Genomic DNA, 12,238 nt, shown 5'->3' on the forward strand with positions numbered 1-12,238 from the left:
TGCTTCTGGCACCTGTCTTCCCAGCCACCCTTCTTTCCTACCTTACAGGGTTAGAATTTATTTGGCATGTATAATTGTATATTTTGGTCCTGGAACCAAACAATGGGCCGCACGTCATGTCTTGATCCCTTCACATTCCTTTCCGTTTCCCCCATGTGAGTTAACTCTTAAAATGCACAGCCTAGCAGCATCTCTTCTTGCTGGGGTGAGCTGGATCCCAGGCATCTGGGATTTGGGGTTCAGCATCTCTAGGAAGACCTACGATGTGACTGTCACCAAGTAAATTGACCAGGGACCTACTGTTAGTGATTTTCGGAGCCCCTTCAATGCCTGTTATTTGCTTTCTGCAGTATGGGGGATTTTAGGGCTTCCATGGCACCTCCAGGTATTTTGTACAAAATGCCTCTCGTGCCAGCTCTAGTTCTCTGTGGGGCTGCCACTGTCCACTGCTTTGCCATCAGTGATGCCCACCGCTTGGATGGACTGGACACCCTGCCAATGGCACAGAGATCGTGGAACCATGGTCCCCGAGCTGCCCTTCACAAGTCCATCTGTGAAACATGTCCCACCTTTAGATTGCTTGCTTCCCTAAATTTGTTTAAAAGGCAGAATTACTGGCAGAAAGAGAGCGAGTGTGTGTGAGCTCATCCATCTACTGGTTTGCTTTTCAAATGGCCAGAAAGACCAGAGCTGGGCTGGCCCGCAGGCAGGAGCTATGACTTGTTCCGGTTCCCATGTGGGTGAAGGTACCCAACACATGGGCCATCTTCTGCTGCTTTCTCAGGTTATCAGGGGGGAGCTGGATTGGAAGTGGAGCAGCTGGGACTCGAACTAGCATCCATATGGGATCCTGGACTGCATGCAGCGGTTTTATCACGGTACTATAGCTCCAACCCCTCAAGTTTTCTTGTCTTCACCCTGTACCTCCCTGCTTTTACAATTACCTGCTAGGAAGCTGAACATCTATTCCTATTCTAAGAGTTGACTCCGGAAGCTTCCATATGCACCTCCTCCTCTACACAACATGTACTTTAAAAGTAAATCCCATTTTATGATGATGCATTTTGATTCTAGCTTAAGAAACATTAAGTACCTATAATTACTATTATAAATGTATTGGCATTTAAGTTAAGGTAATACTCTTTAGACTAAACATTTACCACTTTCTTTGATCTTCATCTCTGTATGTCTCCACCTGGAATCACTTTTCTTCTACCTGAAGTATATTCTGGAATCTCCTTTGTTAAGGTTCTACCTCTTTTTTAAAGACAAGTTTTGCTGAACTAAAAAGTTTTTGTTTTACCCTACTTCCTGAAAACCACTTTTATAGCATAAGAAATTCTAGGTTGGAAGGGTTTTTTTTTTCCCCGCACACTGATGACAACACTCAGCTTCCTCTGGCTTCCATAATCCCTATTCCTAACTGGCTTGCTGGCTGGACCCTACCCTTGCCTCTTAGGTGAGTGGACTAAACCTACTCTGGTTACAGAATTGCCTCTTTTTATTTTATTTTAATATTTATTTCCATCGACTTGAAAGGCAGACACATACACAGGGTTGAGGGGAAGAGAGAGAAAGAGAGAGAGAGAAAGAGGAAGAGAGAAAGAGAGAGAAATCTTCCATCTCGTGTTTCATTCCCTAACTGCCTGCAATAACCAGGGACAGTCCAGGTCAAAGAGCAGAGCCTGGAATTCCACCCACGTCTCCCGCATGGATGGAACAGACTCAAGGCCTTGAGCCACAATCTACCGCCTGCTGCCTCTCAGGACGCAGAGGCAGGAGGCTGGGCAGAGCTGGAGCAGCTGGGATGAGCAGTGGCACTCTGATATGGGGTGTGGGCGTCCTAAGTAACAGTTTACTGTACTGTGCCCCAATTCCCCATCCTGCTGCACCTCTCGAAGCTGTGGACTAACAGCTGTCATGGCTTCCGGAAAATGCTCAGCTGTCCTCTCTCCTGGTTTTCTTGTATACTTGTACCTATTAGGTCATCCAACATTTACTTTCTTGTTGTTGTTTTAAAAGATTTCTCTTTTTTTTCTAAAAACAGATTCACGGAGGGAAGGAGAAACAGAAAGATCTTCCATCTGCTGACTACCGTGCCTGGAGCTGAGCCAATCCAAGGCCGGGAGCTGGGAGCTTCTTCTGGGTTTCCCACGTGAATGCAGGGTTCCAAGGCTTTGGGTCTTCATCCGCTGCTTTCCTGGATCATAAGCAGGGGGGTGGATGGGAGGTGGAGCAGCTGGAGCATGAATATGTGCAGAGTATGTCACTGCTATGTGATTTATAATACTATTCAAACATCCACAACATTGTGGTCCTCTGAGGTGGCTGACACTTGTCCCTTCAATGCCTAAAAATCCTTGAGTGAGACAAATCATCAGAAATAGGTGTTTTACTGCAGATTGCTTTGATAAGAAGAACCAAAAAGCTTTCAGTAAGGCACACAGTTTTCTGTGTTTTAACTTCTGGCACCGGCATGCTGATGGTAAGACTCAGTGTTCAACTGTAATCCAGAAATGGGACACACGCTGGACGCCTCACATCAGCAGAAGCATGCAACGTGCGCCCTGCGGCAGACGCTTCACCTCACTGAGCCCAGTGTCCTCCAGCTTCACTCACATTATTAAAAACAGCGAGATCTCCTTCCTTGTTACATGGTCCAAATATGACTCCACCATATGAAATGCCACAGTCTCTCGATCTTTCCTCTCTGAGGTTCTTCTGACATGTGGACCCGGCAAGGAGATTTCTGGATCCCTGGCCGGCTCTGCTTTACCGTTTCTCAGGAGTCTCTACACAGTTTGCCACAAGGACTGAAACATTTCATATTGCCACGCACAAGGACTCCAGTGTATCCACATCTTCACCACATCCTTTCTTTCTGTGACGGGTCAGGACTGGGCCAAGTCCGACACCCAGCCTCACCATTTACCCACCCTTGGGGTTTATGACCTTGGATGCATTGCTGAAACTTGCCAAGTTTGCCTTTCCTAACTCTAACTTGGAACTTGGAAAGAAACAGTACCAGTCTCCTGGGTCAGAAGGAGCAGTCAGTGACTTAATGGGTTCAGGGCTGGACGCACGAGCTCAGCTGAGCGAGAGCTGGGTAAGAGCTCTAACGGGCTGAGGAACGCACATGCAGCCCTAGGCGGGGACTCCACTCCTCTTGCCTCCAGCTCCTGCCACCATATTTGTTACGGGCGTCTCTACATGTTTCAAACTCTTCCATCTTCAGGGACTCATTCTCTGTCCATCCGCAGGTATGATTCTCCCAGTAAAAATGCAACTACAATCTCTCAACCTCTCTTTCCATTTCCCTGCCAAAAGGGGCCAGTGGTTGGCACAGTGGGGCAGACCCTGCTTCGGACAAAACCCATCCTGTGATAGAGTGTTACGAGTTTGAGACCTGGCTCTGCTGTTGATTCCAGTTTCCTTCCAATACGCATTCTAGGTGGCAGCAAGTGAAGGCCCAGGAGTTGTATCCTTGCTGCCCATGGCAGAGACCCGACGTGATGTGTGAAAGATAACCGTTGACTTTCATCTTTAAAGACCATTTCTTAGCCTTCGTCCGTTGGTCTCTGCCACACCCAATCCTGCTCACCTGTTCTCTTTCCTTCACAGCTTCCATAATGCTGCCCGCTCCTGTCTCCGCTGACTGCTGTCTTCTCCGCCCACACTGCTCTGTGCCACCTATCGGTGGGAAATCTCTCCAGAGCCTTCACTGGCTTTCTTAGCAGCCTGGGGGGAGGAGGGCTTACTTACTCAAACGCCATCCACAGGATCATCTTCTGCAAGGTTTGAGAGTCTTCTGGTCAAAACCACCACCAAGTCAGAAAAATGCAGAACAGAGGTCATGAAACTTCGCCTCACTTTTTTTTTTTTTAATTGGAAAGGCAGATATACAGAGAGAAGGAGATACAGAGAAAAAGATCTTCCATCCGCTGGTTCACTCCCCAAGTGGCTGCAATGGCCGGAGCTGAACTAATCCAAAGCCAGGAGCCAGGAGCCTCTTCTGGGTCTCCCACATGGGTACAGCATCCCAAGGCTCTGGGTCATCCTCCATTCTTTCCCAAACTACAAGCAGGGAGCTGGATGAGAAGTGGAGCAGCAGGACATGAGCCGGTGTCCATGTGGGATCCATATGGGATCCTGGTGCAGGCAAGGTGAGGACTTTAGCCACTAGTGTATCACACCGAGCCTTTGCCTCATTCTTTGTTTGGCCCTTGCCCACCTGGGCCACCTGGCTGAATTTCCTAAGACTTCCAGGCCTCTACTCCTCAGTATACAGGACAGCGGACAGCTTTTGAAGGTGCCTCACAGGCTCTCAAATATTTTGAGTCCCAAAGCCTTGGTCATCACCCCCATCCTCGGTACTCAAGCCACACATCCTTCATCTACCTTTCCTTTCTACTTTTTACTACTTTCCCAAATTCCATGAAACCAACCCTAGGCACCCTTTAATTACATCCTCCTTGCCACTGCCACTGCCACTGCCCAGCCTAGGTCAACATCGCCACCACTTCCGCCTATGCCCTTGCGTTCACTCAATGAAAGCCAAGTCATCTTCTCTCCAACACAAAGCTGCAGATCACACCCACCTTCCTTACAGCTCCTGCCCCACAGCAGTAGAGTCCAAGGACCTGCCGCCGAGCTACCTGCCACACAACCAGGTCTGACTGGTTTATCTGTGCATCTTTAGCATCCAGGGCACAGCTCACCTGGGGAGAGCAAGCCTTGGAATCTAGTATGTGCTCTCCTCTCCTCCCCTTGGCCATGTCCTTTACATGGGACTGCTCCAAGTCCACGGTCCTTGCTGGCTGTTTCCTCACACTCACTTCCTCTGCTCTAATATTCCTGTTTATGGTGTGGACACCCTGGATTTCATTATGCACTTATCTGCTTGACACATATTTATCCACTGTCTACTCATGTGTTACCAACTACTATTGACAGTGGTGAGCAAGCCAGACCCTACCACCAACAGGAGCTCTATATAAAGGAGACAGAGCCACACGTATTCATGTACACACATTCATTGAGATAGTAGCTGGAGATGGAGAAAGAGCCCACTGCTTGCAGAGTTTCTCTGTGAGGAGGCAGGGGTTTAACTGAGTTTCCAGGGAAGAGCCTCAGGCAGATGGAGCAGCAGGTGGAACAGTGCACTGAGTCTGAGAAGGTGGCCTAGCCAGCAGGGAGCAGTGGCAGAGGGAGGGCAGCCAGGACAGGTTCAGCTGAGCAGCTGGGCTCTCCTCTGTTAGCCTACAGTACTTGGGGCAGGTGGAAAGTCCCTAAGAGGCGCCAATAGTTCCCACCAAGAATAGTCGCCCCAGACTCATTCAAGTGGAGCTGACCAATCAGAAGACAAGGCATCAAGCTCCGTTATCACCACTGCTTAAGGAGCGTGCAGCTCAGTGCAGGTGCGACTTCAACTTGCCGGGCAATGAACCTCGCCTGGAAGCAGATCTCAACAAACTTGGAGAGACACCATCATTCTGGTCTTGGTAGTCCCTCTGTTTCAGTTTAGTTTTGTATCTAACATCCTCTAGGTGGGGGAGGAGAGCAGCTGGATGGCTCCTTGCAGGGTCCCCTGGCTTCTCTAGGGCTCACCAGCTTTGTATTTTTCATGGTTTCTTCTCAGACAGGACGCACCCCTGGCCCTGGCATGGCCCCTCTTTATGCCCTAGCCTTGCCTCCTATGAGGCTCTCAGCAGCTTCTGACTCACATTTCTGTCTCCTGCAAGGCTGACATCCCCACAGCATCAAACAGTGGGCTGGAGCTTGGCTTTCCACAACCATCTCCTGAATGCTACAGCAGTGCTAGGCACATGATCAAGTCTTAAAAAAAATGTGCAGAGAATTAGCCTGATTTACAATTCAATGTGTTACTATGGTGGGTGTCATATAGCAAGTTTAGCTATGGTCTGTGATGACAACATCCCATATGGGCATCAATTCAAATCCCAGCTGGTCCACTTCTGATCCAGCTCATGTGCCTGGGAAAAGCAGTGATAAGACAGTCCATGTGCTTGGGCCCCACTATTCATGTGGAAGCTCTGCAGGAAGCTTCAGTATGGCTCAGTGTTGCAACCAACTAGGGGAGTGAATCAGCAGGTAGAAGATCTCTCACCCTCTCTCTCTCCGTAACTCTTGACTCTGGAATAAATAAACAAAGACTTAAAGAGGCTTTTGGGGAGGTGTGGGTGACCATGGAATGGAAAGAACAGCCACGAGGGCCGTTGTGTGACTGTGACCAGCTCCTCTGTGTTAGAAAGCTAGCAAGGCATTCCTCCACAGTAGAAACAGAAGCATGGCTTCCTCCCTTGAGCTGGGAGTTCACAGGCTTTCAGATCAAGGACTCCTTTTCCTGTGAGTGTTTGTATGTTACAGGGTGATCTGGCACACTGGCAGAATTTGGTGAAATCTCTTAACACAGAAAAGCACACATGGACAGGAAATGACGCTTCACATCCATTTACAAACACACGTCACACACACACGCTGGGACGTGCATCATGACGTGCCTCCAAAGGTGGCCAAGTGACAAATAATAAAAATGATGGCTGCCCAGGGCAGTGGAGATGAGGGGCTGGTCTGCTCCGCCCCGGCATGTCTCCAAGGCTTCAGCCTGGAACAGAGGAGCCACAGGAGCCAGTCACGACACCGACCTGGCGGGATTCCAGTTGACCAATGGCACACCTGAATGGACATTCCTTACACAGTTGGGGCACAGAGAGCCCCTTTGCCTGCCCACGTGTCTAGGGGGTTATAAAATTCCTCCACACGGATCTCAGGGGCCCTTCTCGCCGCCATCTTCCTTCCCCTCTGCGCGAAGGGGGCCCAGGAGCGGATTTTCCAATGTTTCCATTACAACTCTGAACAACTTGCCGATATTACTCCACCAGCAGGCGGGCGGGCGGGCGGTGGTCATCATCTAACAAAAAATACTTACAAATAAGGAAACAGTGAGAAAATCTCTTCTAAAAAGCTGTACTTAGCTATTAAATGAAGAAAGAGCTTCAAGATATATGTATTTAGAAACAATCTTTTTTATATACATATTATACTGATACTGATATGGCTGACATTAGTGATATATATGATATATAAACATACATACACACATATTTGTAAGAGAAAGAAGAGAGCAAGTGCACATGAGACAGAAAAGATAAATATGGACTGAGTGGGGGATCTACACTGTGGTACAGCGGGTTAAGCTACCTCTTGGCACGGAGGTTGGATTCTTGCCTGTGCCCAGGTGCTCCACTTCTCCTCCAGCTCCCTGTCAATGCACCTGACAAGGCAGAAGAGGATGGCCCAGGTGCTTGGGCTGCTGCACCCACGTGGGAGACCCAGAAGCTCCTGGCTTGCTCCTGACGATGGCGGTCAGGTTCAGTGTGAATCACAGGATGGAGTTTTCTTCTCTCTCTTTCTCTCCTTCCCCAACCCCCCAGCCTTCTGTCACTCAAATAAGTCAATCAATCAATCAGTGCTTAAAACATACTGAGTGGGAAGATTTCTTTTTATATAGATGTATTTTAAAAAAATAACTCAAGCTGTGGCTATTCTTTGACGAGCACAATGGTAGAGGAGAAAGACTTTCATTTTCTTTCATAGACCTTTTGGAACTATTTGTATCTTGTTTTGCAACATAAGCCTGTTTTTCTTTTAGAACTAAAAGAAAAAAAAATCTACCACCATTCCTCTGAGATAACTAGTAGACCCGATAAGCACGCACTGACGTATCATTACCCGCTTCCTGAATTCGTGGATAATAGCCCCCGGGACTCACTGACACACACAGCACAGATGAAGGTGAATACACAGTATTTACCAACACCAATGAGAGATCTATTTGAATACCCTGTCAAACACAGTGGGACAACAAAACAAAAACAAACAAACAAAAAAAAACCACCTTTGCCTGGAAGAGAGAAGGCAGAGCCCACATTCGTGGTCGGCACTTGCTTTGCCACTGCAGAGCTGCACACCTGTTCCCAGCAGCTTGGTGAGGCCTACCTGCCAGTGCTTCCCGTTTTGTCTTAGACGATCACACACTGTCCCGTGGCTCCCCGGCGAAGCATCCTTTGGCTAATGTTAGCTGCCCTGCCATTCAGAGCTAAATAGCAAGTGTTGTCCTTCCATTTCTAAAATAAGCCCCTTTGCTGAAGTTCTGAAGCTTCGCATGGAAAAGGACACATTCCTATGTAGAAGTACATGTTTTCCATAACAAAATTTATCTAACTTGTTTTATAATCCAAGAGTTTAAGCCAAAATGAAAGGGTTACCCAGAGGAAGGTGCTACAGCAAATATTCATGAGGACCACGACGCTGCACATCTATTTTCTTACCTACAATCAAAGCTCAAACAGGTCTTATTTAATCTACCTCAATACTATCATTGCAGTGGGGGGAGGCTCTGTTTATAGAGCTCACAGGTTTGCTCTAAACTCTCCCTAATTTCAGGAATGTGCTATGTTTATCTCATCTACTTTTTTCAGTTGCAAATGTACTTCTAAAGCAAGTATTCTAATTGCCATTTACCAAGTAGTCAGGGAATCCTTAGGTATTTTGCAAGTCAATTCAGAAGGAAGACGGCTAGCTTAGCTGAGTCTGATTTAGGTTAGGTGAGTCTGATTTAAGCTCTGCAGGCCTAAACATACAGACAGAGCCAACCAAGCACCCCTCCTGAGTCTGCTTTGTCATGTTAACCACAGCAAACAAAGGGCCAGGCCCGGAGAGGCAGGATGGCGGCACTATTTTTTTGGCATGTCAGAGGGACATCCCCTTCTATTAGCATAAAGGTGCTCTAAAAGTAAAAAAATCTTTTCATGCTGATGAACTGGTACTAGCTAAAGCAGATAAGAAAGTCATCAAATCAATGACCTTGGGGATAAAAAGCAAAGTTACCTTGTAGATGCCAAAGAAACCCAGGTCTCGCAGCACAGAGAGCGCGCTCACACGCGGACCGGTGGTGATTTCTCCAGCCACCTGCAGGCGGATCTTGACAATTTCCAAGGGATTTGTGAAGATCACCTGCGAGCCACCTGCCTAAAGAGAAGGAGAAAGGGTTTAGTATTGGGCCTGTCATGGTAGCCTAGTGACTAAAGTTCTCACCTTGCACACGTTGTGATTCCATTTGGGCGCCAGTTCTAATCCTGGCGGTCTCGCTTACCACCCACCCAGCTCCCTGCTTTTGGCCTGGGAAAGTGGTCAAGGACAGCCCAAAGCCTTGGGACCCTGTACTGGCATGGGAGCTCCAGAAGAAGCTCCTGGCTCCTGGCTTTGGCTCAGCTCCAGCCATTGTGTCCACTTGGGGAGTGAATCATCAGACAGATGATCTTCTTCTCTGTTTCTTCTCTTCTCTGTATATCTTACTTTCCAATAAAAATAAAATAATCTTAAAAAAAAAAAAAAGAAAAGGAACGGTTTACGATCAAGGCAGATGTAATGCCTCCCATTAAGCTCAGCCATCTCCGTGCAGGGACCATGGCGGTATCAGGCCTCGCCATGCCCAGCCAAATGAACGCAGCCTCTGAGCTGGCATCACAGGACCGTTGCTGCCTTGGAATTTCTGGGAAAAGAATTTCTACCTCCTTAGTGTGAGACACAGATGACCACTGGCCCCACCAGAGGCCACCTGCTACAGTGACACAGACAATGGTCATCCTGGGGCAGGGAGCCAAGGGCACCAAGGCAGTCAGGGTGCAGAGAGCAGGACACGGAGCAGACCTCAGACCACAAGGAGCACGAGGGTCCCTGGGTGTTGCAGCTCGAGCTGATCCAAAAGCTGCCGAGGAACAGGGGGACGAAGAGGAAAACATTTTTTTTCCTTAATAAAAGGTTAACTATCCAATATCACTCTGCAGAATTACATGTCCTTATAATATTCTTTAAAGATTGCCTGTGAATAGAACTGCTCTTATTTTAAAAGACAGATAGAAGGAGAAAAAATATATGCATTAGATCAATCAACGACCCAACTTGGAAAGTTATTTCATCAGTGTAATCTTTAAAGTGCACTCTGGTGGAAATTTCCAAGCCAGCTGTTTTGAAGCTAAGCCTGCATTTATTATAAGCAAGCATACTCATTCTTACTGTATTTCAACTTGTACACCTTGTCACAAATACACTGAAGTTTTGTATCATTCATTGAGAGTCAGGTTAGTAGGCGGCACAGTTGGCAATGTTTGTTCCACAGTGATGTCACCACAGGCGTGGGTGCTGACACCTTACAGTTTCACTGGGCCCCACCATGGCAACAGGCACGACATGAATCCACGTCACACCAGCGGACACATGGCACCTCCTCCACTCCCTGGCACCCTCAGGGAGCAGCCTGCACTGAATAAATGCAGCCTTCAGGAGAGCTCTCAACTGTGTGTGACAGCCGGAAGGAAGAATCAGAAACAACATCAACACCCCATGGTGAGTGATAGACTAAATGAATGGGGAGCGTGCCCCTGTGCTGAGATGCGGGGCAGCCGACATCAACACTGAAGAAACATGTTCTACACAGCCTGTGAAGTCCCAAGAGCCCACACTTCCAACAGCCCATGCAGCTGAAAATGTATAGGCCACAACTTTCTCTGTCCAGCCTCAACCTCTGCAGAGAAGACAGACACTAAAATGAGGTTTTGGAGGTGATAGGATCAGAAATGGCTACATTTTCCTCTTTTTTCCCCCCTATAGTTTATTTTCTTTCAATAGAAACTATGAGCTACTTCTATGAAGAAAAAGATACTACTTGTATAGAGCTTACGTGAGCTACATAAAAACGCTGACAAAAATAAAAAAGGGAAGTTACTTACTAAATGAAATAGGTTTCGTGTTTTTACCAACTTGATTCGTTCAATCTGGAAATGCTTATTCTTCACAGTCCTTTCCTTTCTGCATGTTAGAACAGGTGGGGAGGGCCACACAGTCCTCCTGTCAACTGTCCCAGAGCAATGTCCTTGCACCTGCACTTTCCTCCCTTCAGGGTGACAACCCCAGCACAAGAAACCTGACAGGGCTTCCACGAGAGCCCCCAGGCACAAAGTAGAGCAGAGGACAGCACACGCAGATGCTAGGGTGGCCGGCATCACACACGGCCACTCTGCTGGCCAGGCTTTGCTCCACATCGTTGATGATCCCTTGGCAGGAACTTCTGAGCCTGTTCTGGCACTAGGTGTCTCGGTGGTAGAGTGGGTGAAAAATAACCCAACCGAGGGGCTGTGCTCGGGGTATTTAGGACCAGAGCTCCCCTGATAAGAATGAAAAACAAACCATCCTCCCTGCTCTGAAGAAAAAGGTGAAATGCAAAGAATTGCTGAGAAAGACACTGCTGGGTTGGAGTTGGTCAGTGAGCTGGTATCCGAAAGCTCAGAACAGGGTGAGGTCGCAGCTACCAAGGGAAAAGGAGAAAAGACATCAGCCACCACTGGTCCTTGTGACAAATGGACCACAAGCGCGACATGGCCTCCCTCCAAAGGTGCTGTCAGTGGGAGGGGACAGAGCAGACCCCAGCAACCGTCACGCTATTTCACTCGCTACAGTGGCCAAACCCATGGTGATGCGCAGTGGCCAGCACGCCAGCTTTGCTCCCATTCTCCCATCTGGCTGCAGTCGGGATGGCCCGTGGGGCTTGCCTGCTGCAGATGGGCAGCCCTGCAACTTCCCTGCTTCTGCACCTGCCCATGTGTCGCCACGGGCAGCAGCACACTGGGGATTTTCCAACACAACAGTCCTAGGGTGCCAGTCAGCTCCAGGTGCCCCAAAGCAGTGCCCTCTAAGCCCAGCTTTCCTCAGGTTTTCACAGGGCAGCTTCCCGTATTCCACAAGTGATCTCGAAACAGATAGCTGAAGAGCAGAGCAGAAGAGAGAGGGGAACGGAGACAGCTAGCAAGAGCGGTACCCCATCTGATGGTTTCACTCCCTACATGCCCACAACAGCAGCAGCTAAGCATTCCCTTGGGGTCTGCCACGTGGGGAGCTGGGGCCCCAGGACTTGAATCTCTCCCTGCTGCCTTGCAGTGTGTATGGCAGCAGGGAGCTGGATCGGAAGCAGGACTTCATCCCAGGCCCTCTGCCATGGGTCACGGGGGTCCTGAGTGGTGCCAAACTGGCTGTTGTCTTATGCATCTTTATTAACACTGGTAAAAACATTACATTGCACCCAGTAAGGAGTCATACACATTCTTTGTTTTTTAACTTGTTACTTTTTAGGAAACAGTGCCATGGGCGCAGGGATTCCCTG

The 12,238-nt window shown here is 48.4% G+C and overlaps 1 protein-coding gene across 2 annotated transcripts in view; it reads right to left on the bottom strand.

Moving 5' to 3' along the window:
- Positions 1-12,238, bottom strand: part of SLC25A13 (solute carrier family 25 member 13) — a 138,429-nt gene that overhangs the window by 12,900 nt on the left and 113,291 nt on the right. For both annotated transcript variants that reach the window (XM_004582326.3, XM_058678358.1), the window contains one exon: positions 8,911-9,051. In XM_004582326.3, the coding sequence (XP_004582383.2) occupies positions 8,911-9,051 (141 nt within the window). The remainder of the gene's footprint in view (positions 1-8,910; positions 9,052-12,238) is intronic.

The sequence above is a fragment of the Ochotona princeps genome, chromosome 20 (genome assembly GCF_030435755.1).
Source record: "Ochotona princeps isolate mOchPri1 chromosome 20, mOchPri1.hap1, whole genome shotgun sequence".
Lineage (NCBI taxonomy): Eukaryota > Metazoa > Chordata > Mammalia > Lagomorpha > Ochotonidae > Ochotona > Ochotona princeps.